At 43.0% G+C, this 23,125-nt stretch overlaps 1 protein-coding gene across 1 annotated transcript in view; it reads right to left on the reverse strand.

Annotated features, from left to right (window-relative positions):
- LAMC1 (laminin subunit gamma 1) overlaps positions 1–23,125 on the reverse strand; it is a 105,742-nt gene that overhangs the window by 40,549 nt on the left and 42,068 nt on the right. The window contains exon 2 of the mRNA XM_036342250.1: positions 754–1,058. Within this exon, the coding sequence (XP_036198143.1) occupies positions 754–1,058 (305 nt within the window). The remainder of the gene's footprint in view (positions 1–753; positions 1,059–23,125) is intronic.

The raw sequence follows: 23,125 nt of genomic DNA on the forward strand, positions 1-23,125 counted from the left end.
CGCCAGTCTCTCCAAGATCAAACAGCCAGAACATAAGTTCACAGAAATCTAAACAATACATAAAGATTCCATATGATGGTGCATAAGGACTTATGTACACAGCATTTATGAGAAAAATTCTTTTCTATTGCTAAATAGGGGAAAGTTTCTATGACGATGCTTGGGCATGATACGAGGGGTACCTAAATTTATATCCTGGCACAAACACCAGTGCTATAGACGATGAGGAGTTTTCATGATTGGCAACAGTGCCAGACAAGCCCAATCAGAATTCCCTGGCACAATAATGAAGGAAGGCGGCATTCACAACTATCCTGCTTCAGTTGTTGCCTCTTGCTAATAAAATATCTTCTACTTTGTCCAATCAAAGAAGAGGTAAGAAAGGATGCAAGAAAACCGGATCGATAAGTTCAAATACCCTCTTCTCAAGGTCAGAAGCAAAATGTTTCCACTTCAAGTGCAAACACTAGAGTTAAAATGGTCCAACTTCAAAAAAATTTGTAAAGTTTAGATATCCCAGGACACACTTGCAAGTGCATGAGAACGTAAGAACAAACAGCAACCGTGGGTGGGGTGGGGTGGGGACAGGAACAAAACTGCTCTCCCTCGCTTAGTGAGAGTCCAAAGGAGAGCAGAAGGAAGGCCAGCTGTCTGTCTTGCTGGGGGACCACAGGCCCCATCACCACAATCTTCCCGCATCCCGTACGTACGTGGGAGAACCGCCTGGCTCCACGCCACCCTCCGGATGCCTACCTGCAGCACAGGGCTATTGTCAAAGTTGTAGGCACTGGGTCTCCCCTCCAGGGTGGAGAAGGCCACGTTGCCCCCGGTGAGCGGGGAAATGTCACTGAACTCGTCGGTGCACAAGGCCTGCTGCTCGTCCTCTCCAGTCCTGATGAAGCCGCGGTTCATCTTGAAGTAGGTGTTCTCGCAGGAGCCGCTGTAGTACTGGTAGGGAACCCAGGGCCCGTCTTCCCGCGTGCGCTTGTAAATGGCGAAGCTCTCTGGCCGGCTGGTGTGGAACCTGAGGCGCACGTACGTGATGTCAAAAGATTTTCCTACGGGACAAACATATCGAAGTTCATATCTCATGTGTGAAGCAAAAAAAAAAAAGCCCCCGTGTCCCCAGTTTGCTTTGGAACTTGACAGAGAAAGAGCATACCAACCACCCTGTGCACACTAGACTAAGAAGGCTCCAGAACATACAACACATCGGCTGTGTCCGACAGGCTGGTCTACATACACCGTTCCAGAGCACGTTTTCCCACATAAATGACAAGTTATAGTTGGCTCAGAAGTTAGCTCATGAAAGCCTATTTATGACGTAGGTCGTTGAAATTTCGTTTGCCATAAAAATTGTAGCATATGTTAGTACTGTACTTACACTATTAAAAATAGCCGAAACCGGTTTGGCTCAGTGGATAGAGCATCGGCCTGCGGACTGAGAGGTCCCAGGTTTGATTCCGGTCAAGGGCATGTACCTTGGTTGCGGGCACATCCCCAGTGGGAGGTGTGCAGGAGGCAGCTGATTGGTGTTTCTCTCTCATCGATGTTTCTAACTCTCTATCTCTCTCCCTCTCTGTAAAAAATTAATAAAATATATTAAAATAAAATAAAATAAAATGGGGGAAAAGTACATTTATTCTTAATGCTGAGATTTCAGCAAAAGCTTAACTGAGAGATAGAAAAAAATGTTTTTTGAAAGTGGGTATTCTGGGCACTTTCAAAATGTTTAAAAACTCATTCCTTGTTAAGGATAATATTATCTCGTCATGCAGGAAGAGTACCCTGGGCACTGACTGCGATGCTACTTATTGACCAGAGTAAGAAAGAGAAATCTGATACGGGGGACAGTGGTTGAGATAGGAGGCAGGGCATAGAGTAGGAAAGAAGACAAAAATTCCTCCAGTGGCTGAATAAACAGAAAGAGAAAGGGAGAAAGGTGGCTTAAAGAAATTGTGTTTGAACATGTTCAAAAGAGAACAGGTGAGAGGTGAGCTCTGGTCAGGGAAGGGCAGCGAAGGGAGGAGTCAGTGGACCGTCATCCCTCCGGAAGAAGAATCCCTGGATCAGGCAGCTCCCTACAGCTGCCAATCCGACAGCAGGGTATCTTGGTCGCCAGCCAGCGTGCCTTCGGGTGGGTAAAAGGGGTCATGTGCAACTGTTGATTCATTCAGAAACTGGGTCTGACACTATCTTTTCTTTGCTGCTTCTATGCCAGAGTGAAGATCACAGTTTGGTCAACAAGTATTTGTTGGGCACAATGACAAGCTCAGGCCTCTGCTGTACACTTTGGGGGACAGGATGTATTAGGGGTCCTTGCACTCAAGGAGCTGCTAGTCTTTTCTCCCCAAGTGAATTAACTGCACAGGAAGAACCATCTTAATCCTCCCCTACACGCTCAGAAGTGCTGAGGGCAGACTTCCACCATTTCTCACTTCCTTGAACCCACTCATCCCCAGGGGGACGATGCTCATGTGTGGCCTGGCATCTCCAGCTCTCTCACTAGCTGTGAGTCCATCTCCTGCACGCCTCAATGCAAGACAGCACCTCTGCCTCCAGGCAGGAGGCCCGCTGCAGTCCTGGTACAGATCTGAGACTCAGTGGGTGAGTTCAATTGGGAAAAGGAGGTGGCAGGGGGAGGGGGCAGGAAGTAAGAGCAAAAAGTCCATGGAAGTCATGTGTGCAGGCTCTGTTCTTCACTCCAGTCTATCTATAATAAAACTGATGTGATGAGCCGTATCTGATTGTATTTCTCAACTGGTCCTGATCTTAAAAGAGAGGTTTAATTAACTGCCCCCCATCTACACAAAACACACACACATACATATGACCTCGAACACAAGGACGTGTGGCATGATGGAAAGAACACAGGACTGGGCACTGTGAGTCCTGAGTTCAGGTCCTGCCTCCTTCAACAACTAGCTGTGTGATTTCTGCTCTGCCATTTTCCCCTCTAGAAATGAGGACGATAATCCCTGAGCCACCCGTTCCCAAGGGATGTTGCAAGGTCAAACTAAGATCTTGTATATATTTGACTCATTGTAAAACTCTATACAAATATAAGGTATTATTACAACAGGGTTTAGGAGAAAATTCCTGAACTAGGACCCTGGGTATGTTCACACATAAGGGCCTGATTATTCCAGGGACTACCTGGTACAGCCTGGATCTTCTATCTACAATGCAATCCAACATTTTGCCTCAACACGGGTCATGAAAATACAGTTTACAACCCTCCTGTTAAAAGAATGCAAATTTAACCTCTCTTTACTATGTAAAAAATGTCAAGACATTCACCTTTGCATGAGGGTGAGGCTATAATGCAGTATCTAGGACATTCCAGCGACTATCTAAGACATTCCAGAATGGGAAAACCACTTAGGAGTAGGTGGCTCAGGATGTTCAAAGGCTGACTCGCTAATCTCTAGATTATAGATGACTCTTACTTTTCTACTCTCTGTCTACATTTATGATATTGCAACCTCATTTTTCTTTAGCAACCCAACCTGCAGAAGATTGGATCAAAGGAGAGAAGGCAGAACAGATCAGGGTGCTTTTGAGTTCCATACCAACATTTGTACCCCAAAGCCACACCCCCAAAAGAAACGGGCCTATGTGCTCATTCTCACTGCTGACACACCTAGAAAGCAATCTTGCTAGCATTAAACCTGGAGGCAACCTAGCATGCGGGCGCTGGCCTTCCCTCACCCAGCCTTTTTCAGAGCTGCTTTTCTCATCCTAACCTATAGCCACGGTTGGAAGAGGAAAGGCTGGTGGGGCGATCTGTGGAGGAGGTGCACACAGTCCACAACACAAGACAGCCACATGGACTGACTGCTCATAGAGTTGCAGTCCGTCCGGCAGTTGCTACAGAACATTGGGCTTCCATGCGAGGAGGGCTATGACAGGGAAGTGCATAACGTTTGGGGAGCATGGAGGGAAGTCGCCTGATCTAGATTTGCTAGGTTTTCCAAAGGAGGTGACATCTGAATCCAAGAGCTGAGGAATGCAGAGGAACTGGCTAAGCAAACAGGGCCCAGTTGTCCAGGCAGATGAAAGAGCATGCGGGAAAGCCCAGAGGACAGAGAAGTAAGCACTGGAGGAATCAGAGTTGAATAGTATGGCTGGACCTGGAGAGAGTAGCTGGATATGAGCTAACGCGGAGGTAGAATACGCCGCCGGCCGGAAGTCATGCTAAAGAGCAACTTCAATTTAAGGACAATGGCAAGTCATTGGAAGATTTGTCAGGAAATGCATGATTTGGTTCGATTTTTAGAAAGATCACTCTGGCCACTGTGGAAGGGACAGGTGGGGAAATAGTGAAGATGATGTGGCAGTAATATCGGAGAGATGACAGTGGCTGAACTAAGAGTAGGGACAGCTGCTGAAAAGAAATGAATGGATGCAAGTGAGATGTAAGAAGCAGACATCAACAGTAACTTGGTCATTGATGGAGGGTGACGGGGAACAGGAGCCACTTCTGAAAGCCTCCTCTACATTTACCCTGTTGACATTCTGTTTCACTGTCAAATCTTTTATTCATTTCATAAAGCTGGGATACAAGAATGTGACTAGTGGTGGTGGAAGGATTGCCTCCATGTGGGAGGAACCCTGCGTCCCTGCTTGCTATCTGGATGCAAATGCAAATGACTTTGTAGGTTTTATGGGATGGACACTGGAAGAATTCTAACTGATAACTTTTTATTTCTGTGCAGTGAAAATCAAGGGTGTCAGCTAAGAGGCTGGGGAATGTTGGTGGTGACTACGTGAGGAGTGTAGAAACTTCCTAAGAGCCAATGTAGAGTCTAGCAAAGAGATGACTGGAGAAAAAAAAAAGCTTGCTGGGCAGAGACTAGATGCGGAAGAGGAAGGAGGTCATGACTTTGTATGGACATCTTTGTGCAGGTGTGATTTTCTACACAGGTGCAATGGAAGGACAATAAGATAAGGAGACTAAAGTTACTTCAAGAAATCTGGACTCTCTTCTGAATAAATACAGAAGCAAATATAGAGTGAAGAGGCAAAGCTTAGCTGTCTGTGCTATCCAGGATTACCTGCGACCATGAATAAGGAATAACTGGGAAAGTAAGGAGCTACTTTTTATTCCATTAAATACTCCAATTCAGAAAATCAGAAGTGCGTGTCTGAAAAGTGTCCCAGCAACTACACAACTAGGACATCTTCCACCCCTCACCTCATGTTCATACAACTGAGACCCATCATGTTCTCTCTCTCTTTCTCACCATACTTCCCTACTCTTTGTCTGTCCTACTCCTTTGACAGTAGACAAAGTACAATGATCTAGTTAATCAGGAGATGAGCAGAAAATAGGACCAGGTATCCTGATTTCCAGTCCAGTGACAGCTACCGTACTATCGTCACACTGAAAGGGTGTCCAAGGAGACAGGTCTGACTTGAAGGTGAAGGCTCCAAGCACACAGTTCCGAAAATCAGAAGTGCGTGTCTGAAAAGTGTCCCAGCAACTACACAACGAGGACATCTTCCGCCCCTCACCTCATGTTCATGCCCATTAAGACTAACCATGAATATACACACCCACAAGAAAATATTTAGCTTCTGCATGTTCTCCTGCCTCCCCCCTCTCTCTGCCACATTCCTCCCATAAACAAAAAGCCTCAAGTGCAGATGTTTAGAATGAAGCACACAAAATTAACTAATACTTCCTGCTCTGAATCCTACACTTCAAGCTGGCGAGGGAATGAGAGAAGGGGAGGGGGCCGCCTGAACAACGAGAATCGGCCTTTGTTCACACGGGGCCAAGCCAAAGAATTCCGCTTAAGCCTCCTACGTGGTGAAGTATTTCTAATCGCTGAGCAGGGGAGAAACCCTTCCTGTCTCCGAGCTGGAGTCAAGCACTGACTTCTGGCGAACATAAACGCCTCTCTGTTATGTGCAGCTCAGAAGAATTCCACTGAGTTCCTTGTACAACAGCCTTCTTCACAATGAAGTAATGAGCGACAATGGCCATACAGAATTTTGCAAAACTTCAAAATGCCCTTCAGTGGCCTGAATTAGACCAAGAAAATGAGTTCATTCTGAAGTCTTCAATTAGGAGTCCCTGATTCACTATTGTACTTCTGGGCGAACTCCTCAGAATCATAAAATGACTGTTTTCCTTGCAGTCAGACTTGATCTTCTGAGTCTTAAAACTTCAATAAGGTTGTAGCACGTAAAGTCCACGAGAGATGATAGATGTTTAGGCTGCTAAACGAGATCCCCCAAACAGTTAACACAAACGGTAGTCACCAAAAGCAACTATTTGAAAACGTTTTCCATTTTGTGAGTGGTGTAACTGCTGGCTGAAACAAGAGTTCCCAGGACAACATGCACAGCTGCGTTCCAGCTGTTATCGCTCCACCTCGGCAGGCAGATTGTCCAAATACGGCCTCGCCAATCAAGATGACCCAGGGCCAAGTGAATGCTGAGTGTGGGATCCTCAAGTGGACAAGGATGGGTGAGCAGGAAGAGGACTGATGAGCACATGCAGAATGCGATCTGGGTACGTGGAGCCGTTCCAACTGCCAGGAAACTCAGTCCTGATGGCCTGTTAACCGGCTAGTTACTACTGCCCAAAACTCATCTTCGAAACAGGTTCTTTTTAAAAACTTATTATCCCAGTCCTTTCCCTTAAATTTCAGTGCCCCTTTGTCATGGCCCCTCTGTCAATCAGCTTAATGCCAACAGTACGAGGGCACAATCCCATAGGAGGTACATCTAAATCAGCACTACTTATACCGAGGACAAGTAACCTTTATAGCTCGGTATAAAATAGTCATTTTTAATGGAATTTATTAAAATAAATGCAATGGAATTTATGATTTGAGAAAGTTTCAATGGTTCACATTTCCCGAGTACATGCAACACGCACTTCCTGTCATACGTGTCACTGCCATGACAGAAAGACATGCTAAGATGAGTGGTGCTGGAATATATGGAGTTTTAGTTCCAAGCTGCCACCGGAGATATAACAGAGCAGGTAGGTAAAAGAGAAGTGATGCCAACCATTTGACTCTTGTTTAAACCCAACAAAATTCTACACCCTTGACTATTTATAAAAATAGTTGTATGGCCGTGACAAAGGGGCTTAGGGGAAAAGAAACATTTTGAAATACATTGGCATGCCTTGGGGAAGATAATCTCTTAGGAAAGCAAGGTGTTTCCAAAAAGCACCAAATTTAAAGTGTAAGCCAAAGAAGACAGTTCTACCTTCATCTCTCAAAACTACCAGTTGGCGCCATTGTTGAATAAGACCATGGCACTAACCTAGTGTAGCAATCTTCCAAACATAAACTGTTTCTGTTTGCATTGCCCAACTGCGAGATCCAAAAATGCCATATACCCTTAAGCAAATGGAAAGGTCAAAACTGACTTGGTTTAACACACATCAAATATGAGATCATTAGACAGCTGTTATGTGAACAGAGAGAATTAGAATTCTTCACTGGACGCCAGAACATCAAACACTCTTGAAGAGTAATTTCAAATAGGTGTATAGCACTGTTGATGCTACAGATATTTGCCATTATCATAACATAAGTTCATCCTAATTTGTTTATCTTTGTCATTTTATTTGAAACCTTCACCAGAAGAGACAAGATTCCCAAGTGAAATTCCAAGACAAGAATTGGGCATATGCCCTCTTAACCCAAACCTCCTGCGTACAAGACTCAATACCAGCCCTAATTCAGGCTAGTAGGTCACAAGCATGCCTGAAATCCTTGAGCTGAGCTAAAGGAATGAAGCCAGCATTTACTCCCACTCACCCCAGCTGAGGCAAAAAATCCATTCTGCAGAACAACAGAGTTCTAACTACAGGGGACTGACTGACAAGTGGGATTTAATGGAGTCACCTAAAGAAAGCAAAGAAGTTAATTATAATACTAAGGAAATAAAATATAGAAATAGAAAGGCAATGAAATATAAGCTGCATAAATAAAACCCATATTTTAAAAATGTAAAATTGTTTAGCTATGAAAAGAAAAAAGACCACACAAGTATATGGGAAGTTATGTTTTCTGTGATATCCATGTACTATTAAGAACTGCACATACTTTCACCCATAAGAGAGGAGTGAAGAATGTAAAAGAATAGTGAGAAAATCTGACTGGGGAAAAAAGATTCTTATATATAATGAGAGATTCTATACGTAATGGTGCAATAATAGACTAAGGTAAACCCTAATAACCCTTCACCACCATCCCCGCACACACGTAGGGCCACAGAGAGTTGAACAATGGTGTTCTTTTATTTATTAAACCACTATTTGCTAAGTGAATTTAAGCTGAAGCCCACCAAGACAATCTATTTAGAATACACCATTCTTCATTTTGCTAGAATGCCTTTGCTTTCATTACTTTAACTCCTAATAAACTTGGCCCCTTATTTCTCTAAACCATATACTTCTTTTTCCTAAAAAAAAAAAAAAAAAAAAACCAAAAAACCACAAATACCATAAAATATCTTAAATACTAAAATGTCTTTCTCAGTTTTCACAACTGCTTAACTTCTGACCACAGCCACCCATTAGGTCAAGCACGGTTAATAGCCATAACCAGTCTTGATAATTCCACGTCCATTTTTTTTCCCATTCATTCAACAAATATTTATTGAGCATCTACTATTTCACCATTCTACACACTAGGGCTATGGAAGAGAATCACAGAGCCCAACACCGTAGGGCTTAGGGTACAGTGGGGAGTGGAGGTGGGTAAAGGATAGATAAAAAGCAAAAATAAAAAAAATGTTGTGTGTCAGATGATAGATGATGTGGCGAAGAACAAAGTAAGGATAGAAAACATGGGAGAGGAATGCCATTGAATACAGAATCATCAGGGATAACTTGAGGTGGACAAGAACATTCTCGGAGAACTTGGGAGAAGGGAAACACATGGGGTTGGGGGGGGGAGAACATTCCCGGAAGGACAAAGGCAAATACCATGAGGCAGGAGCATCTTGGCAAGTTCCAGGGAAGGTGACAAGGCCAGGGGGGCTGGAATAAGAGTGAAAAAGAAGGAATGTACAGGGGATAAGGTCAAGAAGCTGAGGGGAGGAGGGCCTGCCCATCATGTAGGCCTTATAGGCCACTATAAGGCTGGCTTCTACTGTTTTGTTTTGTTTTGGCTTCTACTCTGAATGAGTTGAAACACCCCCCGCCTCCCCTGCCAGCAGCCCTGGAGGATTTTATACAAGGGCGTAACATGATCTGACTAGTATTTTAAAAGGATCGCTCTGGCTGCTTTATTGACAAAAGACTACAGAGGAGGCTATAGGGACAAGAAGGCTGGTCAGGGTTCTTTTGCAATCATTCAGGCAGGAGATAAGGGTAGTTTGGTGCAGGGCAGAACCAGTGAGCAGTGAGCAGATTCCAGCCATATTTGGAGGGTAAAGTGGACCTGATTTACTGGTGGATTGGAAGCCAGGTGTAAGCTGTTCCATAAGCAACTAGAAAGGAGAAGTCGTTTTCTGAGATCATGAAGAGCATGGGAGAAACGAGGATGGGGACGGAGTGAGAGGAAATTGGGAATTCAATTATTAACATTTTAAGTTGGAGATGCTTATTATGAAACAACTGAGTGGAGATGTCAAGTAGGCATTTAAGTCTGGATTTCAGGGAGAGGTCCAAGCACGAGAGAGAAATCTGGAAGTCATCAGCAGCCAGCCCAAACTAAAAGCCATGGGACCAGATGAGAACACCTAGGGAATGAACACAGACACGAGGTCCGCAGCTGGGTCTTGGGACATGCCAACTTTTACAGGTGGGGAGATAAGAAGACTCAGCAAAGGAGACTCAAGAGGGATAGACACTGAAACAGAAAGAGAATTAAGAGTAGAACCCTAGAAGCCAAGATTAAAAATTTTTTTTTCAATACGGAGAGAATGATCGATTGAATCAAACACTCCTAAACAACTGAGAAAGATGAAGACTGCACACTGGCCATTGGATTGAACAGCCTGACAACTGGTTTGGTATAATGACAGAATGAAAGCCAGAGAATGTTTGGGGGGCGGGGGGGGGGGGGGAGGCAGAGATTGCAGACAGCTAATAAAGACAATTTTCCAAGTAATGTTGCTATAAAGAAATCAGATGGTGGATGGAGGGGAGGAGAGGGGGTTCAAGGGAAAATTGTTTTTAAAGATGGGAAGACAGCATGTGCTATGTTGACCGGGTGATCCAGTGGAGCACTGGACAGTAAGGACCCTCTCAGGCAGTGTCAACGGACTAGAGTGGGTAAAAGAGACCATTTCTGGCCCACCAGGAAGTGTCTGAGAGAACCTTTCCAAAGACCTTCAAGAAAAAAGAAATAATGGAATTAACAAAAACAATGGAATCAACAGGGTCACTGCAGTATCTCGATTAAAGAGAATCATCTGGTGCCAAAACAGTTCAAAACCCACAGGAGCTCTGGAGGGCGCCTCCCCAGGAGCCTGGCACCAGGATAGGCTTTCCTGCTACAGTCGTTCCCATAATCTGGCCCATGTAAGGCTCCAGCCTGCCTGGTAGCATCACCTAGTGAGCTTCTGGAAAAAACGCAGACTGTTATGCCCGACCCCCAGAAGTTCTATTTTGGTAGGGTCTGGGAGGGGTCCCCAAATCTGTATTTTAAAGGGCACCCTAGGTGATTTTTATGCACATTTGAGAAATACTGCCCTAACCGGTTCGGCTCAGTGGATAGAGCGTCAGCCTGCGGACTCAGGGGTCCCAGGTTCTATTCCGGTCAAGGGCATGTACCTTGGTTGCGGACACATCCCCAGGAGGGAGTGTGCAGGAGGCAGCTGATCGATGTTTCTCTCTCATCGATGTTTCTAACTCTCTATCCCTCTCCCTTCCTCTCTGTAAAAAAATCAATAAAATATATTAAAAAAAATAAAAATAAGAGAAATACTGCCCTACTGTAAACTTTTTTAAAAAAATATGTTTTTATTGATTTCAGAGAGGAAAGGAGAGGGAGAGAGAAATAGAAACATCAATGATGAGAGAGAATCATTGATCAGCTGCCTCCTGCACACCCCCTACTGGGGATCGAGTCTGCAACTTGGGCGTGTGCCCTTGACCGGGATCGAACCCGGGACCCTTCAGTCCACAGGCTGTTGCTCTATCCACTGAGCCAAACCAGCTAGGGCTGTAGAAACTCTTCTTCACCCTGGTTCTCACCCTTTGAAGACACAGGTAGGAAAAGGCCTCTGCCCTTGGTGCTCCGCTGCAGGATGAACTAAGGCGCTCATGGGCAGCGACTGTGACTGTCACATGTCATGTACGTCAAGGTAAAATTTATTGCAAGTGTTAACTGCGCAGTGAACCAGAATAATAGCAGTTTATCGTCTTTAAGACACACACAGAGGCTCGGCTCCACAGGGGCCGCTCACTCCACGTCCAAGGAGGCTTGGAGTGACTGGGCCAACTGAACCCAAGCTCTCCAACATTTTTTTCCACGCCAACCTCTCAGTCTTTCAACTTGTGTCCTCAAGGCCCTATCTCCGAGGCAAGTAGAAATAAATATATGTTTGATTCTGAGAAAACCCACCTACTGCTGGGGCTTTCGCTATGCTATTCTTCTCATGCAGACAATGGTCAGGATTCCCCGAAACCAAATTCCCCATCCCTTCTGGTTCCTGTCCTTCCGGCCTCCTCCCAACCATTACTGATACGTAAAAAAAAAAAAATGATACAAGACCAACAGCAGTTCTCAAGGGCAAGGGACAAATCTGGAAGCAAAGAGTTAACTTCTGCTTCAGTGCACTCAGAAAGATAAGAAAACACTTTTTTCTCCTTGGTCTAGTAGCCTAGACTTGTTTAACCCCAGTCTGTGTCGGGCAGTGTTGGCATTTTCAGGGAGGGTGCTACATTCTGCTGGTTAAAGACCAATGTGGAAATATTTACTTTTCAGAGAAGAAATTTCAGGTATGATATATATATATATATATATATATATATATATATATATATATATATATATGCTTTAGAGCAAACTATCAGGCACTCACACTGATATTAGAGAGAAAGAGAGGTGGAAGGGGAAGGGGAGAAATAAGAGGAGGGAGAAAAAAGGAAGATTGATTAAAGAACTGGAAGAACACTCCAAAACTCCAGACTTGATATTCTGGATTTTAAATTCTCTCACAACATTCACACTGAATCTATAGGGTGACCTTTTAGTTTTCATGTTAGAAATACTTGGAGGCCCCTGTTCCATCTCCTTCCAGACTCAAGCCTTAGGGACACACCGTTAGTAGTTTAGAATCCAAGGTTGGCAAACTGTACCTATGAATCAGTAAGTAATTCTGGGCATCAAATGTATTTGGATTGTTCTTAATCTTGTAAAATTTCTGAATGTACCTCCTCCTTCTTCCGCATTTTTTTGGGACAACAGAGGACACATTCAGATTTCCTTGGCCCAGACTTTGAACCTGTGTGCCCTGCAGAAAAGAGGTAAATGAAGGGGCAAGAAGCTTAGCAGTTAAAAGGTGAGGGGATGGAGATTCAACTCATTTCCAAGATCAAATCTGTACTAATAATCTTTAGCTCGTATACGGCCCACAAACTTGAAGCCGTCAAGCAGAAGGACAAGGAAAACAACACTTTTTCAGTCACAGCATTTCCCCAGTGGTGCTCTGTCACCCCGCCCCAGTGGAGGCTTAATAGCAGTAACAGCAATGAAGGGAGGGAACCAGACGGATCAATTCAAGGAGCCATGGGAGCTGGGACAGCAGGAAAAACGTGTTGAAAACCGCACACAAAGTGGAAAAGGCAAGTGGAATCATTCAGGCTCTGCGAGAGCCTCCCTCCCTGTCCGCTGGGTGGGAAGGAATTCGGTCCTTCACACAGGCCTCCTTGTGCCTCTGCTCTTCTGAGAGGATGGACATTTTACATCATGAAAATGTTCTGCCAACTGTCACTCTTTCCACAAGCGACTGATTGTGAGCAGATGCCCCTGTAAATCAGTATAAGCGAATACGGCCCCTTTGCATTTGTCATTCACCCCGACCCCCCTCTTTGCATAGGAATGGAAATGCACACTCTACAAAGTACTTCTTAGACACCAGAGTCCGTGTTCTCTGCATCTCTTCATCTCTCGTGGGCTGTGCTTGGACTTGCTGGCGCATTGCTGATTAAATTAACCCCCCTACCCCCATCGAATATCTGAGATGTCTGCAATCTCCCTAAGTATTTGTGAGCAACCTTGTACTCCCAGATGCTAGGGTCTGCCTATTTGTCCTAATGACTCGAATTAAACACTGAATTACATTCTAGTACAGCCTCAGTCTAGAACATTTGATAATCTACTACAACAAAGAATCAAAATGTCTAACCAGATCCATCAAAATTACTGATGTATATGCAGTGTTACAGATTAAATAGTCATATTTAAAGGCATTTTTCTTCAATTCAATCCCTTTCCTTTTCATGTACATTATAATTTCAGAAATTTCTTTGTTTTAAATTTCTGTTCGGGAAATTAGTAAAGAAAGTAGTAAAGAGGGTTCTTTTCTTTTTTTTTAAGGAAAATAGTAAAAAGTATCAATGACCCTATTTAGGGAGGAGAAATTTTCTGTGATCACTCCCGAAACTGTCTTATAAATTATACACACGCCACATCCAGTGAGGGGGCACTGAGGTCAAAGAGAAGATCATGACAAATTATTTGCATAGCACCCTTCAGGTAGGTCGGTCAGATTCCCAGGACTTCAAAAAGGAGCCTCTCTTATCTGCTTTTCCTTGTACAGTGAGAGCAAACTTAGCAGTGGTATCAGAAGAAATGTTCAAGTCCATCCTCTGCCATATTTCAAACAGACAGCCCTTACCCACAGGAGTGCCTCGAAGGCCCACAATGGGACCCGCTCTTCCTTTCTATTTACATTCTGGACGGCAGCCAAAGTCCTCCTGGCTCTCTTTGATCGGATGCCAAAGGGTGTTGGTATCCAACACCCACCTAGAAGAAATTCCCTCGGGAGCTCCACAACTAGAGCGGGGTTAGGACGGAGCTGGGAGACAGTCTACGAGCCCACCCTACATCCTATCACCCCCCAGCGTATGAATGTGTGCAGATTACCTGTGCGGGTCAGTGCAAACTCCCGAGGTGTGTTACTGCAAGACTTTCCTAAGTCTGAACAACTGTGCTTCACTTGCTACCTCCAAGCCAGACTTGAAAGCACTCCAACATAACTTGAAACTCCTCTCCAGACTTGCCATCTTTTTTCTCCCTCTATCATTTCTCCCTTCTACGTCTTCCTCCAGCCTTCACTCCTTCCAAACCCCACCTGTATTTAGTTCAGGTTTAGTTCAAGTGCCACTGTCTCCAATACACTTCCAAGCTGTATCACCCTCTAAGCTCTTCAGGACGCACCGTGGAACTCAGAACTTGAGTATGTACTCCTTTGTGTAAGTTTCTTTTCTCCTACAAGAGTTCAATTTATTCAAAAGCAAGAAATCTATCTCTACTTTTTAGATATTCTCAAAAATAATATTTTTCAAGTTTTTCTGACCATCATACACAGCAAAAAAGAAACTTTATGTTGTAACCCCAAACGCACACAACTGAAACTCCAGCTTGATAAAACAATGCAATGCTGTGAGGCAATCTGATATTCTATCCTATTATCCATTTCATTTGTTAGAAAATGCTAGTTCACAGCTCACTACGTTGACTTTATGACATTAGGAAGTTGTAACCCACAATCTGGAAAGCACTGTTCTGCAATCTCTTGGGCACCGCTCTTGGCACAAAGCAGGTGACCAGTAAATATTTGTTCACTGTCGGTTGACTCACGTCCTACACACAACGGCTCAGAATTCTACAATGAAACAATGCTTTCTGGATACTGACATGAAGTTTAAGATGATACCTTTCACGACCTTCTTCCAATTATTTTAAAAACAAGGCAACAGAAAGAAAAAAAAAAGAACCTTTGTATGTGGCAGCCTTTAACAAGATCAAAGAGAAAAAAATACCTTTTCCAAAAAGCTAAAAGGCAAAAATTCCATTCATCAAGATGGCATCCCTAAGAGGGCCAGAAGCTACCAGCCCTGCCTGAACTAATTCTTCCAGAGATGTTCTGTTTAGCAGCTCTGGTTCCAGAAGTCCTTCCACCATGAGCACGCATGAGCTTTTAGGGGAGTAGCAAGGATTTCCTCTCTGTGGGGTTACATGGACTGATGCCCAGTCCTAGGGGTGAGATTTCTACTAAAGAGAAGATATTCGGGTATTTATTGAGAAACTCAATGCTCCATGTATCATGTCCGTGGCACTTTTTTCATTGAATTATTAGTACCTGGGATCATCTCACTTATTTTTTTGCATTTTTTGTTTAAATCCCCTTTTCTTATCCCTTTTCCCCCTGCCCCCACCTCCCACACACACATACTCATACACAACAGAGTAATGAGGACCAGGACTTGTCTCTTGCTGTCTCTTTCCTCTGGGGTACATTTTTCTTGGTGTCCTTTAATGGGAGAAAAGGGTCTGACTTATGAAATAGCAGCATCCCTATGAGAGAAAGAGAGTGGCCTAGGTGAGTCTGGTTTGCCATCTGGTTCATTCATCCACTGATTCATGCATTTTGCAAAAATAGGCTAAAACTTACTGCATGCCCCTCAGGTTAGACACTGAAGATACAAAGATAAAGCAAGACTCACAACCCTTGTCCTACAGGAATTCCATATGACCTATAAGGGAAGACACAAATAATTAAAATGTAAAGTGAGTGCACTGCTCTACTAGGGAGTAAGCTGCAACCATACATCTGTTTCTCATCCGTAAACCAGTTTCGACAAAAGGAACTTTAAAACCCAATTCCAAGAAGCTTGATTCTACACTCTTATGTGTCAGTGACATTTCTAAGGACACCCCCCCCCCCCACTAGATCTGAAACCCTTTTTCTTATAGTTACATTCCAGAGAAATGCCAGAATGCCATAGGAGCTTGACTTCACAAAGACAAATGACATCCGAACATGAAATATCAGCTGGTTTCCAATTAACTTCAGTTCTGTAAAGACTTAGGTAATTTTCTGAACCTATACAATATGCCCGGTTATTGCCAGCTGCCGGTGAGCTTATACTGAATGATCTGCGAAGGGTAACAGAAATTCAGGCCCCATTTTTAAGGGTAAGACTTCTCTACTGACTGCAACCACAGGGTTCTCACACGGCGGCTTAGTCTTTGGATGAGAAAAAGATAACTTTCGGTTTCTAAGTGCACAAAAGATGAAGCATTTCAATCTCCAGGCTCTAAACAAACAACCAAACATCTCTGACCACATCTAGCCACAAGGGACAAACGACACGCAATGATTCACAGCAAGTTCCTCAGCAGCAGGAAAGAATGGGTTTTCTGCTCTTGCTTCTCTCACCAGAAAAAGTAAATGTCTGGAGCCCTTTGAAAATTAGCCCAATCCACAGAACCGTGGAACTAAACTGAACTCCCACCACTACTTGGCTCATGCATTCTTCCACAAGTTTGGAACAAAGACCCCATTGACTTCCGCATGTAGGCGGATTAGAATGGCAATGCAGCCATGCAGCACATTGCTGCACAGTGGATCCACCCTGGTGAGGCCTGGGAGCTGACCCTAGATTTTGCCCTGGTTTCCTTCTCTCCACAGAAACACACTGGCAAGGCCACCATATATCACCTGAACGGGTCCTTTAGCATAAAGCAGGCCTGCTTGTGTATTTTAGAACAGATATGGGCATTACATTTTTTAAATCTGCCTGCTTATACTTAGTGCTGCGTCCAACCCTTTTTAGAACGCTCCTAAAAGTCCAGACTAAGTGGGCACATGCTAAGGGTCAAACCACTTCACATTCCTAAGTGTCCAGTGAGGACCGAAAGAGAAAAATATTAGTATGAAAAGACAAAAGGCATGTGAGGATGGGAAAGGGCTAAGTGGGAGGAAACATGAGCGGAAGGAGAGCATGAGCGTAAGCCAGTTTTCACCAGCTTTCTGTACCGACCAGGAATAGAATATGTAAGGATGAATGTGTCTCTGCCCTCCAGAAGTTTACAATCTAGTGGAACCCAAATCAAAGGGCAACACAGAGCAAGCAGGGTGTGCGGTTTCGGCAAAGGCACAGACGGGGCTGACTGATCCCAAGTGGGTGGTTAAAAAGCAGTTACATACAAATTTAGATTTCTTCTTCTGAATAACTGATAAAATGGGTGTTTTTGACACAATAAACCAATATAAGACGCACCCCTGACTGCATTTTATTTCAGTGTTCCTCTTGACGTCTTCGTATATATGAATTTTAAGAATATTCACATTGAGTAAGTGCCTGGTACTGTCAGCATTTCATTGGAAGGAACCCACAGAGAACTTAAGTGAATACATGCGCAGGTAAGGGTGGAGCCTGGTTCTAATGTCATATATGCCTGAAAAAAGAAAATAATTTCTCCCCTACGTTATCCTTTTAGAAAGAGAACTGCTTAGTATTCCAGTTCTTACTAAGTTTCCCAATTACTTCATTTTAGACCACAAATTACTGTGGAGAAATCAAATTAGCTTGCAAATAACAGAAGTTTTGGAAGTTTATAAAGAACACAGGATAGAGGTTTTTTTGTTTTTTGGGTTTTTTTTTTTTTTTTAGAGGCAAACATTTTAACCCAGATTTATATAATTATCTCTGGAAGGTATAACTTTAAAATTAAAAGTGCTGAATATTGTAAATAATAAGCCTTTTAAATGATACTTTATTAGGCAGGAGAGTAAGTAGTTATATTGTTAAAACCCCAAATATAAAACAAAAGAAAAAAATATATACTGTTGTTATATGAATCAGTATACATGGCTTAAGATTAAATTTCCATGATAGCAATCTCATACAAATTTGAAAAGTACTGTATTATTCATGGAAATGAATGTATATAATGTACTCTGGGAAACTGCTGATAGCTAAAAAGTAACTTTAACAATCACTGATGTCAAAGATGTAGGCAAAAAAAAACTGTAATAAAATGGTTCCATAAGATGTAAGAATGTAGAAAACAACCCTAACTTTTTATTTTATTTAAACACATAAATCAATTAAATATTTTCAAAAGACATCTGATTATTTCACCTATATCCCTAAAATGTTTACATATTAAAAGTTGGTAAACACCTATTTTAAAATTCTTCTAAAAGGGAAAATGAGGACTAGCTTAATATTTGCAGATATCTTTTACAAATATTCAGATGGTAAATTTCATGTTATTACTCAAAAGAAACAGGATGGGAGCCCAAGGGAGATTCTGTATGAGAATTCTTCAATATTGAACAGAGCGGTACCCACCCCAGTTTCAATCCCTGAAGACACCAGCACAGGTCAGGTAGCATGTGGGCAGCAGGCCGGCCATGCATCAGGTATGAATCTCGTATGTTGCCACAGAGTAGCTACAAGTCACCCAGGCGGAAGGGTGCCCTTCTTGAGACTCTTCCATCCCCTTCCCACTCACTTTATTCCAACTTCAAAAAGGAAAATCAACTGTAAAGGCGGATCAATCATCAACACTAATAAAAGAAAAGGTCAGTACAGAAATCAGTATAGAATGGGTGTATGGTAACAGAATAGCATAGGGAGAAAAAAACTCTTTTTCTCTTATCTGCCTTGCACCAATTCAAAAAATTATCACCTTTCTTTGCTTCCTCTGGAGTCCTCCCACCTACACAAGTCACTGAAAGCCAGAAGAGTTGGCAGAATTGTTAGCACAGACAACCGGAATGTGAGCTTATGAGCATGTCACTGTCTTTGCATGAGCTGTGCTAAGGCCAGAGAGCCCTTGTTCCACAATGTCACTACCAGGACAAACGGTGACACTGTCCACATCAAGGCTCGAGCCGGGGAACCTCACTAGGAAACTATCCTGACTCTAAAGTGCACTGTCCAGGCCACAGTCCTCACTTCTACTCCCAGCACTAGGATATGGTTGGCACTGGTCCTAACCAACCCCAAATGAAGCCATCTTCAGAGACCCAGGCCCGTGCCTGGAACGCCACAGATCTTCTCATCAACACTAACACAATGAGGCATCAGTGCCATCCTCCCAGTAGCAACGTGACTGCATTCCCGGCAGCAATTCCAGATGCAAGATGCAGTTTCAGGATGACCAGTGGTGATTTGGAAAATGGAAGGTGTTGGGAAGTCCTCGTCCTTCAGCGCCCTTTCTTAGGCACCAGGGTGTGTGCACGCAACCGTCACACACCACAGTCAACCCTTTTGCCCTGACCTCTCAAACGTCACAGTCATCTGCCAAATGATATCCTCACAAGGAAGTCATCAAAAACACACTGAGCATCCGAATCCCTTGAGGATTAAAAAGCATTACTACTCTCCTCCGTTGTTGGTGGGGGTGTAAAATGGTAGAGTCACTTTGGAAGACAGTTTGGCAGTTTCTTACAAAATTTCACTCACGCTCACCGTATGATCCAGCAGTCACGCTCCTTGGTACTGAAAACGAAATGAGGTGAAACCTTATGTCCACACAAAAACCTGCTCATGAATGATTATAACAGCTTTACTCACAACTGCCAAAACTTGGAAGCAACTAAGATGTCCTTCAACAGGTGAATTCATAAATAAACTGTGGTATATCCAGACAACGGTGTATCATTCAGCAATAAAGAGAAATGAGCTCTCAAGCCATGAAAGGGCATGGAGAAACCTTAAATGCATGTTACTAAATGAAACAAGGCAATCTGAAAAGACTACAGATTGTCTGATTCCAACCATAAGACATTCCGGAAAAGAAAAAAACATGGTGACGGTAAAAAGATCAGTGGTTGCCAAGGGTTTGGAGGAGAGAAGGATGAATAAGTAGAGCACAGAGAAGTTTTAGAGCTGTGAAACTATTCTGTGTGATAGGGTAATGGCGGTTACATGTCATTAAACATTGTGCAAACCCATAGAACGTACATCACCAAGTGTGAACCCAAATGTAAGCTACGTAGAAACTTCGGGGGATGTTGATGTGTCAATGTTGTTTCACGGATTATAACAAAGGTACCACTCTGGTATAGGAAGTGGGCAGTGGGAAAGGCTGTGTGTGTGGATGGAGGAGGGAGTATGTGGGAAATCTCTGTATTTTACTTTCAGCTCAATTTTGCTGCTAACCTAAAACTGCTCTAAAATAAAGCCTATCAATTTAAAAGGGAGCATTACTAAATTTCTTTTAAAAGACTTGTTTTAGAGTCCAAATAAATGTTGCTATAGCCTTCCAAAGGCAGTTTTCACCCAAAACTATTAAAACTGTAGAACGTTAGTACTGTCAAAAGGTTGTCCTAAGGCCAATTTTTAAGTTCAGATAAGCAAAGACAAAAATTGTGTTTAAAAAAAAAAAAAACACTAAAAAATAAAAACTTGCCAATCTAGCAATATAAGTAACACTCATAAAATCACAATAACAACATAAATTTCTACTTAAAGATGAAGGATACAGCCTAGAAAATGCAGAAACTATCTTGATGCCTTAAATATCCACTGTAGAAAAAACAGCCAATACAATGCCAAAAAGTTTGTTTGTACATTTTCATGGCACTGTCATTACTCACTAAGCTATCCCTTCATTATAAGATGACTACAGTAATACAAATATTTATGTTGCTGTTCAGTAGAACTCCATGGCATCTGTCACAAAGATTGAACACTGGTTATAGTTTTTTCAAGCAAAATCAGCTGAGCTGCAGCTTTTCAAACTAGAAATGCAATGTTGATCAGCTGATTAGGCTCTTGGGAACTGACTTGCGCTAACCAAAGTAACCATAGACCATAAACAACCACATGTTCATTTTTGATAAAAGCTACTTTGGTCAAAACAATAGGACAGATATCTGCACGGGGCATGTCCTTACAGAAGACCAATCTAGAGATCAGAAGGTTGCTTGGTAAGCAGAGAACTGGGGCAAACGGGAGTTGAACATTCTTAGGCAACAGTTCTATGGCAAACTGCCCTTCTCTGGCCTAGGGGTGGTTCTCTCCAAAAGCCATCAGACCAGTTGTGTAAAAAGTTAGAGCATTCTATCTCCCAGAGAATGGGGCATAGATTAAAGCATTTACTCTTCACTTCTCCTTTTTCAATATCCCTTATATGTCACGAAAGCTTCTGTTTTTACGGTTTCTCACATTAATTACCTGTCATGATCTCCTTAATCTCCCAATGTTGCGTTTAACTGCATCACAGAAATGAGCTAAAATGACTCCATCTATTAAAGGTTTAGTTCTCTCCCCTCCCCTCCATAACTCCAGATTTGGGAATGTGAGGATCTTATCTCATTACTGGAGCTTTTGGACTAAAGAGCACTTAAAAACACAATTAACATTCCAATGTGATACATACTTTCCCATGTAATACCTGCCTCCAACGCAGAAATTCATAGGACCCATAACTAGTGGGAAAAAAAATGTGACAACGTTCCTGCTAAGAACAATCTTTCTGAACCGATATCTTTCATAATTTTAATCTGTATCTAAAATATCAAGGAAAACACACAAACACAAGCAAACAAACAAAAAGCGAAGCACAACTTTTAAAGGTGAAGGAAAGAATGACACCGGGGTTGAATAAATCTAAGAGAGAGAATTTTATGGCCTCAAACGAGTAACCCGCGAAGGGATGAGAGAGAACTGGTCAGAGCTAGTCCACACAAGCACGGGGACTGGGAGGGAGGGGACAGGAAAGGGAGCGACCCCAGGAAAAGGCATTCCTGCGTACAGTCAGCCTGTCCACACCAGGAGTTTCCGGGTTCAAAGCGACCCAACAGGATTATCTCTGGGATCACTACGTAAAAAGAAAAATGCTATAGAATTATGCCGCCAGGTACTTCAAAGGAATTCCCACTTCCCCCAAACTTTCAGCCAGTGTACCTACTTTTCAAGAAAAGAAAGAAAGAAATGAAGGGGCAATTTAGGTTTGAGACTATTTGCATTGTTAGGGCCTTTCTTCAGTTCTCTCTAAATTAAAAAAAAAAAAAAAAAAAAAAAAGGCAACCCATGTTGTTTCCCCAAAGTGCCTCTTTTTTTTTTTTTTAATATATTTTATTGATTTTTTACAGAGAGGAAAGGAGAGAGATAGAGAGTTAGAAACATCGATGAGAGAGAGACATCGATCAGCTGCCTCCCGCACATCCCCCACTGGGGATGTGCCCACAACCCAGGTACATGCCCTTGACCGGAATCGAACCCAGGACCCCTCAGTCCGCAGGCTGACGCTCTATCCACTGAGCCAAACCGGCTTCGGCCAAAGTGCCTCTTAATGACACCAGTTACCAAAGTGAACCCATGAAAAGCCCCGTCCTGGCCTTTCACGGCACTTCAAGGGACTACAGTGGGAAGTCAGTCACCGGTAACAACTAAAACCAGCAGGCCCTTCTTGAACTAGTTGGGTATGAAGCTAAAGTATCTTTCTGTGTTTAAATATTTAGGATGGACATTGGGGAGGAACATATTGGGGTCTCTCTGAGAAAAGTTTAATTTTTTGGCACATACACAAATGTTGTAAATGTCGAAGGATTTCCCGTCAAAATTTACATCAAAGCTTTGATAACCAGTGATCAAACTTAAAACATTCATTAGCGTGCATTCGCATAATCAAGTGACACCTGAGATGGCAGAAAATTAAGAAAAACGAGTGAAGATGGACCTCGCTCTGAAGTGGTGCAGAGGAAGGATGGTCCGCGTGCACTGTCGCATCCTAGAGGCCTGCGATGGTGCCGACGTAGGATGTGCATGAAGGTGGAGGAGAGAACGGAGGCTAACCCCTCCTGCCTTCCTGCCCCAACTCCCAGCTCAGCTCCACTGCTCCCCTAGTTTGATGGACAAAGATGGCAAAACGTGATGAAAAAATTAGTAAAGTCATCAGACATGTTAGTGGAATAAAATATAACTACCAAGGTGTTTTTTTCTCATGCTTCTCATTTTTTCATCAAAATCCCATGGCAGCATTCTTTTGTTCCTTACTACTAAAAAATAAAAATGGCAAAGCTCTGTTGGACAAGATGTCTTTTTGTCACTCAGGGATAAAGGCGAGTGACAAGGAGCTGAAGACATTAACGTGAAGTGTATCTAACCATCACAGAAACACTTGGAGAGCACATACTAATAGCCTTTCACAGGGTGAACGGAGTCCTCACT

The sequence above is a fragment of the Myotis myotis genome, unplaced genomic scaffold (genome assembly GCF_014108235.1).
Source record: "Myotis myotis isolate mMyoMyo1 unplaced genomic scaffold, mMyoMyo1.p scaffold_m19_p_18, whole genome shotgun sequence".
Taxonomy (NCBI): Eukaryota; Metazoa; Chordata; class Mammalia; order Chiroptera; family Vespertilionidae; genus Myotis; species Myotis myotis.